Genomic DNA, 15,044 nt, shown 5'->3' on the forward strand with positions numbered 1-15,044 from the left:
ACATACTTACACAAACCCCACACTCACACTCGTACATGCATACACCTTTACATAGCTACCATCTTGGTAAAACTTATAATCTCAAGAGGGTAAAGCAATGTTGGAGACAATGACCAACATTGCTTCAGCCAAAATTTGCTACTAATCTCCTTGAGACTTCCTCCGTTGAAAACAACATGCTCTAAGAGTGCCATAATTTGCTACTAATCTCCTTACACTTCCTCCGTTGACGATGACATGCTCTAAGAGTGTCATAATTGCTCGAAAGGTTTGATGGAAGTCAGTGCTCCAAGCTTCCACACCCTTTGTTGCATCCCCTCCAAATCTTGGGGTCTGTGTTAGTGTGTAGAAATGTTTCATGAATCTGACTCTTTGAAATCATTGATCACAACGCAGCTAAGCTTGCATAGTGCTTGCTATCTGCCCTCTCAAGAAACCCCTCTCATATATATGGACCTTGCTCTTTGTGAAGAATGAACCCATGCGCATTTGCGTGCATACAGTTGAAACAAATGAATTGGTGGAGAATCACATAAGCAAAAGAAGATCATGTTCACGTATTTGCAATAAATTATTGCAAGTATATCAAAATAAGACGCATGGTATTACAGCCACCTAAGTGGTCTCAGAACATATCGTTGAGAAACAAAGACCAATTTAACACAAAACGCATAAGCAGGGGAAGGAAAAAGACACCAACAAAAGCACAAGGCATGATCACACGCTGCTGAATCAGTATATATATTGAAAACTAGAACAAATGTATTAGATATCATCAACTCCAAAGCCCTTGTACATACCATATCTTACCTGAACAAAAATGTAGCAAATAAGGTTTTCACAACCAAAGAACAAAAGTTAAAACTCCATCAGCAAATACATACCCAGAAGAAAGATACCATACACCATCTGATCAAGGCCAAGCAGTGTAGAGAACTTCACCACAATAAAGTATCAAGCTAAACTCAATCAAAATCATCTTTAGCCTGGTAGACAGCAGTGTTAAAACGTTATAACTGACACTGACTCACAGGCCATACCACCCTAAGATGTCATTTTCAGAACTCTGTAAGCTAGAGCTAGGTATGTACAAGTAGTTGTTGGTAGGAATCCTGCCTGCATTTAGAGGTATCCTTCCTATACAGTACCGGAACAGTCTTAGGTAGAAACACAAAACAGTTCATAAGAGCCCATAATGATCTGAGTCATGATGAGCCGAAGGGGACCCATAGAGTCACTTAAATCAAGCAACCGACAGTCACAAACCTGTCTTATCATGACCACCACGGAGTTGTTCACTTTAAGAGCAATCATAGACCATAACGTTTCAAATAAGAAATCTACAGTATGATATAAAGCAAGCTACTTTTATGGATACATGGCACTTGGATTACCATGAAGCTTGAAGCAGTGATCACTCTTATTTTTCAAATACATGAGTTCAATATCGGAAAGCGGGCATTCGTTCAGAGAAAACAAAAAAAGGGAGTTATTAAGTGTCGTTTCTGCTTGCAGAGATTTAATTAGTAACGATGTGCCAGTTTTTCTTTCTCCTTAAAATTTTCACAATACCTGCACAACCACCAAAATCAAACTCGCTTGTTAGGCTAATCAGCACAAGAGGGCAAAGAAATGCAAAAAAATACCAAGGATGTGTTGACTCTCTCTCTCTCTCTCTCTCTCTTCAAGCATTGTACAACTGTTACCCAGATCCTCAGGAGCCTGATTAAGAACAAGATGCTGAAATAAACATGATTAAAACAGAGGAGAGAGAAGAAGAGAGAGATTGGTGTCAGGGTTTTTCTTGTATTTTATATGGTACAAAAAGGTTGCATAAATGCTTGTAAAGGTCTAGGCCTTGGTCAGCCCCAAGGGGTTGACCCCTGGCCCCTTCTACATAACTTCTACTGATGCTAGACTTAAGGAATGCTGAGAAAAATGACTTGATTATTTGCTGAGAATGACTGCATGCTGAGAAAAATGACTTAATTATTTTAAGGATGTCGGCAAGACCAAGGCCAATGTGTGCCAATGCCTTGTCATTTCAGCCATTCCAAGCTTGAACTTGTGGAGATGTTTCCGCACCTTCTGGCTTCTCATGTCACCGGTTGGCCGCCCAAGTGGTCTTCCTCTATTTTCGTGCCAAGGTACGGAAGACCAAGGAGATTCATGTCGCTCGTACTTAGGCCAAGACTCGCTTCACCTACAGGACGCCAGGCCTCGTGTCACCTATAATGTGGCCATGACGTGGAACCCACTGTCAGGGATCCCAATTTAGGCTTCCCACTGAGCCAGTTCCGTGCTCGGGAAGACCTACTAGTTACAGGCTCCAAGAACGGGAGAAATTTCCATTGCATAATGCATATACATGCATCTCTGCCTACTTGAAATTGTTTTCGCGTGCCTTGTTTTCATGTGAGTGCCTGCTATGACATGTCCAATTCACAGGCATGTGAGCAGGTGGTAACTATTTATTTAACCCTTGTTTATTATTGTAAAGGTTTTATAACCTTGGCAGTTCACACTTCTTAAAGTTGGGCATCGGCCATTGGCTTAGTGCCCGAGGCCAGGGTTAAAAGTGTTCAAGTGTGGCCAACCCAAACTTTGGGCACCCACGCATGGCCTCATAATTGTGTGGACACTTAATGGAGGTGCCCACCATTAATTATGGTGGGCGACGCCACATGGCACAAGGGGATTGGACCCCTCCACCTCCTCTCCCCCATTCTTCACCTTTTTCCACGGTTCCTTCTCCTATAAGCTGGCACCCATCTCTCTCTTCCTCTTCCCTTTTTTTGCTGGTCAACTGCTCCCTGGCTTATTTCCTTGGTAGGTACCTGTTGTAGCTTCCGTACTTCTTGTGTACCTACTGTGGGTACCTACCATACCTTGTAGAGCGTGAGCACCTGTTTGTGTGCCTACACTTGGGAGGACCAAGCCCGTTCCTCTGCGAGTTGTGCGAGCCAGGCTCTAGTACGAGAACGCGTGTTCATGCGTGGTCTCACACAACTCCAAGTGTATAAGGAGTTAGGGTTGGTTGCATTGACTCATTCGACGAGTCCGGCGTTGACATTCTTCATCGGCAAATACTTGTTTGGGTAATATGCCTTCATATTATGCATTGCATGGATTATCTGGCTGGCAAGACCTTGGAACTTTGTACACAAATAAAATACTCCAATAATATATTTCAGTATTGAGGGGGGATTGGCCCATTCGCGGCCCCAATGGTGGTGTACTATGCAATGCTTCTCTTTTGCAGATTATCTTGGGCAATGATGTATCTTTCGGTGATTATGTGTATTGTGGCTAGTTCATTTTAGTGTTGGCGAGCGTATTGTTTCACGAGACGATGCCCAAGGACGTTCACACCTAGTCGATGTAGTTTCATTTCATCAGTGCCTTTCACAACATTCCACACTCCATCAAGCATCACGAGCAACCTAATCTTTGTCTGCCATGTGAGAGCTCAATGTAGGTGTGCCATAGCAATGTGTAGCAAAAACTATGTGCAGCAACACCTTAAAAGAGGATGGAGAGCATCAACACAGAAGAGGCAAAGAGCATGATCACCTGAGATGAAGCAAGGAGCGACCGAGTTTCATTGCGCCTGTTTTACCTGCAGGGCTGCCCACCATCTTCATAGGCAGCTGCCACAGTTCAAGCTACGTTTCTGCTCCTCCACGCCAACTTCTCTCCACGCTGCAGCCAGGCCTCTCCTCCCTTGCAAGTGGGTACTCCTTCTTTCACAGCAGGTGACTGTGGTCTTTGCGGTGATACTTGTCTTGGTGGCTGTGCTAAGTTCACCACGAGGCGACTGTGCCATCCTAACAAGGTGGCTGTTTCTTCAACAAGGTGTTAAATCTCCTAAGGCTGCCTCTCTATTTCCTACTTTGAAAGAGGTTGCACATCTTCTCCACGGGCGACTACAAGAGGAATTCACCTCTCCTGGGTGGCTACATCTTCTACACGAATACCTCGGGTATTGGTCCTCTATCTGCCATCCACAAGTAAGTGAATTTCAGATTTAAGTAAAGTATTTCGTATTAAATCTGATAAGGGATTCCCGACTCCCTATACGGCCAACACCCGTTCGGTGTCGGGTAGTCCAAGCTCTATTGGCGAACCTCGGTCCAAAGGTGCTGAGATCGGGAGAGCCACAGGTTAGTACGAGAGCGCCTGTTTGTGCGTGGTCTCGGAACACCAGTGAGGCGCTCTCCGCGGAGTCCAGTGAAAGCACAGGACCGTAGAGACTGGGCCACGCTAGTGGTCGTTCTGCTTCAAGTATCTACTTCGAACGTCGACTTCAAGCATATTTGTTTGGTACTGTTTTCATATGTACATGCACATCATCTGGTTCTTGGAACCCATGGAGCATTGTATTTGTTAAATACTCCCAATAAATATATCATATATTGAGGGCGGGGTCGGCCCGTTCCGGCCCCAGTGCTGGTGTCCATCTTTCCATTTCATTTTCATTTCAATTTCAAGTTGAATTAAGTTGTCCATTTCAAATTGTGGTTTTAAAGATATGCTATTAAGCGTGTGGGTGTCCAACGGAGTCTTCCCACTTGACGGGATCGGTTTCAACTAGTGAGGGCAGGTGTTCACCCAATGAAGATGGAAGACTGCCTGTGATTTGATCTACTACGACAATTGATTCTTCATCGACAAAATCTTGTTGTATTTCATTGTTCTCACTCCATGTTATGGAGGAATCTGGCCTATTAGGCCCATGACTCTTGTACAAATATAAATACTTCAAGAAATACAAAAAGTATTGAGGAGGGGGCCGGCCCTTTCCGGCCCCAGTGCTGGTGTCATGTGTATTTTCAGTATTTCGAGATCTGTATGCCTCCTGTAGGGAGCGGTCACAACTTAACTGCAAATAAAGAAAGACAAGGCAAGTAGACCTAATGTGATGTGTAGTGTCGAAACAAGATTATATACAATGATGAACAAACATCCCAACTCAAATCTATAACCATTTGTTGTGCAAAGCTTCTACAATGCATAATCTAATTTAATGTCCTATTGTTCTCCACATGAGCAAGGGATAAGTACTCAAGAGAGAATTACATACTACCAATGCACGAATAATGTTTGACTAACATTGAAAACTCTACTCTCAAATACTATTGTGAGGCAAACAAGATACTACTGTGATGTGTAGTGTCGAAACAAGATTATATACAATGATGAACAAACATCCCAACTCAAATCTATAACCATTTGTTTTGCAAAGCTTCTACAATGCATAATTTAATCTAATGTCCTATTGTCCTCCACATGAGCAAGGAATAAGTACTCAAGAGAGTTACATACTAACAATGCACGAATAATGTTTAACATTGGAAACACTGCTCTCAGATACTACTGTGAGGCAACTCCAGGCAAGAATGCCAGCATCCAGCGAGCACGATTCAACAACACATCTTTTGTATGCACAATAGGATAGCATGCATGATCTAGATCTACGTTAAGATTCAAGAAGCATTCTACATATTCATCTTTTGAAATAAACAGTTGATTGGGGTTACATCTCTTGTCTCCCTTGAGTTTGCAACAATAGTAGGGATTAGCATTAATCATCTTTTGCTTAGCATTAATCTCACATGTCCCCTTGTTTGCAGACATTGTGAAGTTCTCACAGCAAGGAGACATTCTCGACTTCAATGCACAGATAGCCCAGATGCAAGAGCACATATACCATTTTCGTGTAGATTATGTCATGCTTTTAAAGATATACCCCCAAGAGGTGGGGCTACATTGATCATCCCAAGATACAGGTGTGTTCCTAAATATAGATGCCCACAATCGGGAGAGAATTGAAAAGATTGAAGCCCACATACAAATGGCAACAAGAACAACATAAGGTAATGGAAGAGGATACAAGAGAAACAAGAAGGCATGGAACAATGAGACAATAGGAAGTCTTGGGCTCACTTATGATTATTAGGAGGGATCCTCATGATTGAGGCATCTACCAAGGCGATATACCTCAAGGCCAAGGGTAGTTGCAAGCAAGTAGGCAATCTGGAGGTATGGGACGCTAGATCGTGCTGTTAGGGCTTGGCTAACTCGCAGCAATCTGAACCTCAAGCTCCTGCCAAAATGGGACCTTCAGTTCGCAAGCGAGTCGCTAACACAGTCATCAACAATAATTCTTGAGCGAGCTGTTCTAATCCTGATGGGAGTACCAGGTATGTGGGCCTAATAAGTCATAGATTTCATCTGCAGACAGAGAAAACCCTGAAATGTGGCGAGAGAAAACCCAAACACTAAACCATTCGTTTAGCTGTGAGAAAGCCCTAAAACAGAACACTTCAAACGTTATCCAATTGATCCCTCGCAAATCAGAGGCGGAAAGATTTAACTGATGATCGGAAACTATAACGTGTTCTTTAACTCTGAAAAACCCTAAAATGGAAGGCAGCATTGATTTGCACAGTGGAACGCTGCGGGCAGAGAAAAACCCTAAAACACACACACAGACAGGGGGAAAGGGGGGGGACTTACCAGTAGGTTCCAACAAGAGGGGTAAGCAGGAATATCGCATTGAGCCAACTGCTGGATATCTTCTCGTTGACCTTGTGCGGGATATCCTTCCACAGGCCCCTCATCACGTGCACCTGGTTCGGGGAGAGCGTGTAGACCACCTCCTTCAGACGCACGGGTACCTTCCCCATCGCCCAACAAACTGCCCTGCCTCGATCCGACCCTGGCTCTGCTGAACTTGGGTTAGGGTTCGCGCTCTCAGATTTCGTTTCTCGTGCCCAGAATCACTAAATAGGAACCACAAGCCACATTTCCTCTCTTCACATCAGTCTCTTCAAAGTTCAAAGTTCAAAGTTCACACCAATGCAATGGCCAAGGGATTGATTTAAGTTATTCCTTCACACCCACACCCACACTCAAAGTTCACACCCATTTCATGACACCAATGCAATGGCCAAGGGATTGATGTCAGTTATTACACATCACAAAAGCTCATCACACATGTGGATGTTGACTTGGAAGTACATGGCCATTGAGCACACCAATCCATTTGGGCTATAACCCCAATTGAAATGGCAAGTTAACAGGCCACAAGTTAACACGCCAACCATATATGCTTAGAGGGACAACAATGAAATCACCCCCCCCTCCCCCGCAAAAAATAAAAATAAAAGGTAGCGCAATGAAAGGCTCAAATTTAGATTAATTCATTTAAAATGAGAATGATGTTAGTAGGAGTATAATCATAAGCATCTCCAGCTTATGGCATTTACATACCTAAGGATAAACAATGTGCAAGCATTTTGTGCTCATTTCATAAATGTTAGATGAGATGAAAGTTTCAAAAATTGCCTACACCTCATGCCCCAAGAACACCTTGATCTTAATCGGGAACTTCTCACTAGACATAAGATGGGTATTACATTTAATCACCTTCTATGAATCTCTACTAATGTGTCAAAAAATAAACAATACAAAATGTGAAATGCATAAGGTTCTTCACTTGCAGTTCATTGTGTTTTGCACCACTCAAGGTCTCCAAAAAAAAAGGAAGGGGAAGGGGAGGAGGGGAGGCGAGGGGAGGGGGGCATGGGGTGGAGTTCTAGATCTTTAAATAAGTATAAAGTCTTTCAACATGATCCTATAATGGTGAGCATGAAATGGCACAACATGAACATGCGTTACCTTTTACTGAGATATCACCACATCCACTTAGCTTAATCTAAAGGCTAAACCTCGCACAAGAGGGATCTTGAAAAGACCTTAAGCAAGGCCCTCAAATAGTCACCTAAAATAATGACAAAAGCTATAAATGCCATGTTTTAGTATAAACTCTATAGCTCAATGTTTGTTTGATCTCTCTACCCCACCACATGCACAAAATCACTTGGCCCTAGAGTTAGCTCAATACATTGGTGTAAACTTTGCAGCTCAATGTTTGATTGATTTCACTACCACCAATGCAAAAAATCACTTGCTATTTGGCTCTAGAGTTAGCTCAATACATTGTTAACATTATGCCCAAGCTCTCATGCTTCAATGGCTTCATATAGATACCTCTATTTTTTTATTAAAAACACCCTGTTTTACCTATTTTTTTATTAAAAACACCCTGTTTTACTGTATTTTTGCTACTTACAACCGTAGAAAATCCTCACGGGGTGCACTACTTAAGAAACCCTATGTATCACGTACATTCAAGGGGTATTTAAAAAACCCCTTACCTGTGAATATTTCATGAATTTTTAAAATGATCCCTTTTTCATTATGGACTTACGAGTTTTTTTTCAAAATCAATTTTAAAAACCCCTTCTGTAAAATGTATTTCTATAAATTTACCTTAGAATTTTGAATTAAAAAACCCCTTCATTTTTACTCACGTGCTATACTTGTAGCAGTCCTTGTGACTTGTGCTTGGAGGCGAGGCAACATAAAAGCTTGAGGAGAAGAAAGCCCGGCGAACCTCAACAATGCATATTTTTTCGTAAACCCCCGGAGAGAAAATCGACACCTTTGCATGGCTCACATAGCCTCATACAAATCTCATATGCATGTTTAAAGTTATGGACTAGGTCATGAACTTTACCTGGACCAAGTCTTGTGGGTGTTGGACCCCTAGAACCTTTACTCTAATACCAACTTGAGAGAGGAAATTGTTTCTTCCATGGCAACTATGCTTATTTAACACCCTAATTTACTATTAAACACTTAAAAATTTTATGGAGAATACAAGGGACGTGGGTTAAAGCTTCTTTTCTCTTCAATTAGTGTGTATATCTCTTCTAATAAGAAAAACTCTGGAGAGTTTTTTACGGTACAGCAAGTTTTACACTATGAAAAACAAGAGTTTTTCACCATAGGATGAGTATGAGTTTTTCACTGCCACTTCCAGATCTTCAAGTTTCTCATGGTAGTAATACTACAAGTTTTTCACATCATGGTTTTTCATGTCATAGTTTTTTATATCAAAGTTTTCTAGGCTGTAAAAAAAACTAGAGTATTTCACATTAAAGTTTTTCACAATTGTAAAAAATAAGAGTTTTTCACGGCGTGAAACCAATGGTAAGGTCAAAAAAGGGGACACAAACATGCAACTAGGAGTGGGAGGAAGATTTGGAGAAGTGGGAAGATACTCTCCACGAGCCATGAATATGTGGAGAGGAACAAAGTTGAGACTCGAGACGGGGTACCCCCCTCAAAGTGGACTTGTGGAGACAAGGAATAATTTTGCCCTCAAAAGAGTGGAGGGGAAAAAAGAGTGGGGGGACTTGTCTTCTTTATAAAAAAACCCTCAAATTCTTGCACAAAGAAGTGATAAGAAAACCTTCACATTTTGGGGTTACACCTTTTTTAGAAATTGCAAGGTTAAGTATGCACGTTCAAGAACATAATTGGGATGGGTGAGACATCCCGAGAGCCTTTTTATCTACATAGTTCTAAATATTTTTGCCATACACATAGTTGGAGTTATTTAGCAAGGTAAGCTGCATTACTTGGCCATGCTTAGGCCTAACTTAGGGACTCCATAAAGCACGTAGGTGCACCCAAGATCCTTCTTTGCATGCATATAGGCATAGAAACAAAGAGAGAGATTTTGTTCTCCAATTCAAACTGTGTGCATTCTTAAGCACTTGTGCTTACTTTTGGGAGTCTTTGAGACCTAAATTAGATTGGTTAAACATTTTTAAGAGGCTATTTTATGCAAATAAATCTCTCTTATTCTACCAAGCCAACCCCCAAAAACATATAAAACCTCAAAAAATCCAAACAAGTTACAAAACCAAAAAAACATCCAAAAAATTACAAGTTTCAAAAAAATCAAACAAAACCCAAAAAACATCTAAACAAATTACATGTTTTAAAAAAATTAAACAACACCCAAAAAACATCTAAACAAATTATAAGTTTCAAAAAATAAAAAAAAATGAAACACAAATAGTGTCTACTTGAGAATTGTGCATTAGCTCATCAAGGAGCATTTAGCACAATGCAAGCCATGGCCAACACAGGGGGATTAGACATGCCCTTGATGATGGAGTTGAATCCAATAGCTGAAATCTACTAACCCTTGAGGTCTATATCTCAAATATAACTCCCAACCACTTTTGTTATGCACTAAACTCGTTGTATGTCTTTGAGTGTGTGCCACTAGGGTTCACACCCTTGGTGACTCTTATTCCCCCAATGATCACAACCTCTTGTTGCAAATGCTCAAACTCAACAACCCTTCTAACCCAAACTTTTGCAATATTGAACATTCTACGAAGGGGGGCTGCACAGGGAATAACCAATGCTTTAAGCTCAAGAGGAGTTGCACTTGGCCCAAGCAAGTGAAGCTCAAATTGGCAACACCACCCAAGGGGGAACCTAGCACAGTTGTAACTCCATTCGCAACAATAGATCCCTTCAGCAATAGGAGTTGTAGCACAATGCAGTAAGGTAGGTTGTTATGGCTCACCCTAACCCCCCTTGAAACACATCCAACAAGAGATTGCCTGGTGAACCACAACTGTCACTCGTGAGAGGATCTTTCCAATGGCCGAGCTCATAATAACCCTTGAGGTCTCTAAGCTCTACAACTCCTTGAGAAGCAATTCCACCATGCCTTCCGCGATGCTGACATAAGTAGTGATTTCTCATATAGTCCACAAGAACCTATCCCCCAAAATGAGGTAGCACACAAGAACCTACTTACCCACTAGAAAGTCAAACCTCCAAAATCAAAACTCTTCTAGGTACATCTCTGGATGGAGGGATCATATCTGGTCCATGGTATGTCCCGTCACCTGGAATCCTCTTTTTGAAATAGTTTCTACTATATCAATTCCCCCTAGTTACCACCAAGCCATAACTATACCAATTCTCCATAGTTACCACCAATCCGTAACTATATCAATTCTCCCTAGTCACCACTAAGACATAACATTTCCAATAGCCCATAACCTTGCCACCAAGCTATTTCAATTTTAGTAGTAATAAAGAAAATACACCACAAGGTTAAGTCCGTTCAATGGGCTACTAGGACCTAATTGTGTGTCTAGTGCATTATTCTCTCTCATCTCTATAGCTCATCTCTAGTGCATTATTCTCTCTCATCTCCAGAGCTCTCTAATGCATGTACAGATCTCATACAAGATCTAAGCATGAAGTAGAGAGTTAAGCATGTATAAGAGCTCCAGGCTTGTAGAAATAAGGATATCTCCTATGAGCATGGGCATTGGTATGGTATGTTTGAGATTCCTTCATGAAGGGTTACATTATTTAGAGAAGATTTCCAAATATACACTTTGCACTGTCCTACTACTAACTATGCACCTTGCAGAAGTTGGGTCATATTTTGACCACTCATTGAGGGATTCCCTAGATGATAAAACTACTTATGAGCTTCCAATATTGGTTGGGAGCCTATAGAGTTGTGTTGAGATGGGTTGTAAAAACTCCCCCCATTTATGAATTAGGATCTATTTGAGAATTTAGCCACTAATTGAGGTATGTGAATGCTAGATTAGGTATTGTGATACTTTTTCTCTCCAAAGATGTACCTAAAAAGTTGTCGATGATGAGGCTTTGGTGCAAATGTCCTCTAGTGCATGAGTATGGATATGTACTCATGGAGAAGCTGCTACATTAGCTTAGCCAAAATAATAGTAAGCTATAAGCTTAACAAAAAGGTATTGGCTATTGAGAATCGTTGGGAGTTTCTTGTGATATTCTACCATTTTTAGGTATTTTATTTGTGTGACTCCCTTATGTTTTTTTTTTGGGTTGTTGTTTGCTATACCACCTTGCGAGCAACAGGTTCTTGTGACTACTCTCCTTTTTGAGGGAATAGATTCTTATGTTTGCCACGCAGCTTCTCCACTTATGCTTCTCATCCAAAGGGGTGAGAAGAGCATTGTTAGTTTGTCCTTGATGCGCTCATAAACTTTCGTTATAGACGTGGGGATTAATTCTTGAATTTGTGGCTCAAGTGTTGGCAAGGCGGTAGGTACAGCTAATGATTGGTTTCCCTTGGTGTTGACTGAACATGCAAGCTCTTGTGTATGTGTTTAATGCACAATAGGGGTTGAGTGGCTTGCTTGGGTCTCCATTCTTGTCGAACTTTAGGTGAAGCTATTGGGGTTGAAGGTATTGGTGAAGTGTTCTTCCCATTATTCAATCTTGGAAACCATATGATGGGATTACCATCATAATACCCTTGTTGTTGAAGCACGTGCATAGGCACCCATTTTTTATGAACATTAGGAGTTAATGGTTGATGCCTTTGAGGCTTCGTTCTTTGAGCAGGCTTGGGTGACTTCTTGATGTGCTTGGGAATCCAAGCTTTTCGTATAACCTTGTTAATACCCTTGTGCTTATAGTAATCTTTTTGGTACCCACACTTGTTGAGTTGTTGGAGTTCTTTGAGGGACTCGCCTAGGATTTTGTGGACGATGTTGTGGAATACTATTATTCTTCCTTTGCCATTGAGTTTTGCATTGAGTAAGAGGCTTTGATGATCAAGGCACCCAAATTGGATTGGCGCCTTCGTAGTAGCCTTGAGCTACAAGGAGCTACTTTTTCACCCACATTTTGATACCATTAAGATATCGTGATCTTGGTTGTCTTGGTCGGGTTTTCTTTTTGGTTGAAGTGGAAGGTTTGGGGCCCTCCTTCACATTGGTGTCACTGAGTGTGTGGGAATAGATAGTTGCGCTTGGGAAACTTTATTAGGGGGAATAGCTGTTGATTGTGAGGTTTTGGCATTGGACATAGAAGCTCTTTCTCTTGTTGGTGAAGATGGAGTCGGAGGAGTAGCTGCTTTATTGAAGTCGGTCATTGATGCAGATGGTAGGCCTTTGTGTAGAGGGGCTTCCAAGGAAGAGGCTTGTAGCTTTTTGCATTTAGTATCATATAAATCCATTAGGGTTGGATCCTCTTCCGTGTAGTATGGTTTGTGTCATTGACCATCATGATGACCTTATCACTATAGCAAAGCACAATGGTGCTTGGGCAGCAATAGTCCATTTATATCCCAAGATTAAATTTGCTTCTAAAACACACTCAACCACAAAAAACTTACACGTAAGGGGGTTAGATTCTATATACATTGTTTGTTCAAAGTACCCCAAACATGGCATGTTCAAGTCTTGTGTGAATGTAATTCTTTCAGGATGAGCCATGAGTGTTGGTTGACCTAACAAATCCCATAACTCGAGGGTCATGAGATTATGCTCTCATTGGAAAGTTCCAATCCAACCATAACTCTTGGGATATTTTGAGTAAGATATGTGGAAGTTCCAGCTCCTCCAAGGTCTCTTCCTCTCCGTATAGCAATTTCACAATGCTAGTAGGAGTGTTCAAGGTGATTGTTTGCATGGATTCATCAATTGAATACCACGAGTCACGTACCCAAGCTCCACCAAGGATGATGTCATAATCAAGGGGATATGGGGTAATATGGGATCTAAATTCCACTTTTCCATCGATTGTTTGAGTAGCATAGCTATAGCAACTTAAACTTCAATGTTTTCTCTATTGGCACCTATCGTAAGACCATTGCCTTTAGGGATGATTTTAGGTTGTCCTAATGACACCCAAGTGTCTATTGTCATAATGTTATGGCTAGCTTGAGGGATAATCATTACGCGTTTGCGCTTAGCATCATTTCCCATAGAAAAATGATGTTATGGCTAGCTTGAGGGATAATCATTACGCGTTTGCGCTTAACATCATTTCCCATAGGGAAACCTAACCATACCCTGATATAATCTTCAAGAGGAACCATGGATGTTTTAGTTTTTGTTTCACCTTCAGATCCCATTTTGGTTTCATATTCCTATTCACTTTTATTCTCTTCTTGCCTCTTAACTTTTTCAAGAGTGCCCAATGTGTATAATGGCACACTCGGTTCTTTGACTACTTTCACTGAGGTATGTTTGGAAACTTGCGAATCCTCACAGTCCTGTCCTATGTAGCTCCTGATATCTTGGTATAACTTATGTTTTAGCCTTTAAAGGTGCAACTGGCTGACGCTATGCTGGCTTTACCATGAGAGAAGAGCACTCTTACAAATGAGGATTTTAGAGACTACTTTAATTTGCAAGGGATTCATCGAATTCCTCACGTGCTTTTTCAACCGTATCATTCATTCAATCTTTCTCTGATGACTCTTCTTGGCTTAATGAGTTCATTCTATAGGGAGTGCGTCTTCCTCTCAAAAGGCAAAGTGAAACTCCTCTGGTTTTTGTATTTTGGTTGCTTTTATAGGTTTGACATTATGAGGTTCAATCACAACCGGTGATCCTGTATGACACTCAATAATGTTAAGCATGCTCTCTTGAGCTTGCATTTTTCATTGCGCATATGTCATGTGATCGTCATGATTTTTAGTTTTGGGTGGTTGGGCGGGTCCTAGTTTCTTGATTGGTCTGTGAGGTGCAGTGATAGAACTTGTTTCATTCTCACTAAGTGATGTACTATAACTTGTTTCATCTTTTGACTTTCCTTGGATCGTCAAGTTTTCATTACGTTTGCCCATGTGATGAGAATGAACTTTCTTTTAGGCTTTTGTATCCTGTGTCATACATGTGGGTTTTGTGGTTTGAGTGGTAGCCTTTCTTTGAGGTGGATGCTTCTGCATCATATGTAGCTTTTGGCTCTTTTTTGGGTAGGCTCTCCACAAGCTCCTTTCCCTTGTCGTCTATTTTAACCTTGGTTTCGATAGTTTGTTGCCCATTGTTTTTCTTGGGTTTAGAAGGTTTTGTTTTACCTTTTGTTTTACCTTTTGGGTTTAGAAGGTTTTGTTTTACCTTTTGGTTTCTGTTTTAAAACATGTTCTTCTACCCATTTCAAAGTGTGTTCTTTTGCATTCTTTTTTATTGTTTTACGTACCTTGGCTTGCAAGCGTGTAAGCACATTCAAGGGTACCGTGGACAATTGCCCATTTTGCACACTCAAGATGTTAAGAGTTGTATTCTGTGAGACAGGTTGCATTGAAGCAACTTGCCTAGGGCAATCTTAGAATATGTGATTGATGCCACATCGTTCGCATATGGGTTGCAAAG

At 41.2% G+C, this 15,044-nt stretch overlaps 1 protein-coding gene across 1 annotated transcript; it reads right to left on the reverse strand.

The window, feature by feature from the left end:
• Nucleotides 1–1,325: 1,325 nt before the first annotated feature.
• Nucleotides 1,326–6,864, reverse strand: LOC147626632 (cytochrome b-c1 complex subunit 8-1, mitochondrial-like). Its single transcript, XM_086816695.1, has 2 exons — nt 6,520–6,864; nt 1,326–1,572 (listed from the first exon to the last, which is right to left on the reverse strand). Exons 1-2 carry the CDS (start codon nt 6,687–6,689, stop codon nt 1,524–1,526), a joined length of 219 nt encoding a protein of 72 aa, XP_086672821.1. The 5' UTR covers nt 6,690–6,864; the 3' UTR covers nt 1,326–1,523.
• Nucleotides 6,865–15,044: the final 8,180 nt, after the last annotated feature.

The sequence above is a fragment of the Cibotium barometz genome, chromosome 22 (genome assembly GCF_041138505.1).
Source record: "Cibotium barometz isolate CiBa-2024 chromosome 22, ASM4113850v1, whole genome shotgun sequence".
Taxonomy (NCBI): domain Eukaryota; kingdom Viridiplantae; phylum Streptophyta; class Polypodiopsida; order Cyatheales; family Cibotiaceae; genus Cibotium; species Cibotium barometz.

Bases quoted from the DNA above. Each gene is read 5' to 3' on its own strand.
- LOC147626632 (XM_086816695.1), bottom strand. From the start codon at position 6,689: ATGGGGAAGGTACCCGTGCGTCTGAAGGAGGTGGTCTACACGCTCTCC. The intron at 1,573-6,519 runs GTAAGTCCCCCC...GTGGTTGTGCAG, and splicing joins CCTCTTGTTGGAACCTACTG to GTATTGTGAAAATTTTAAGG.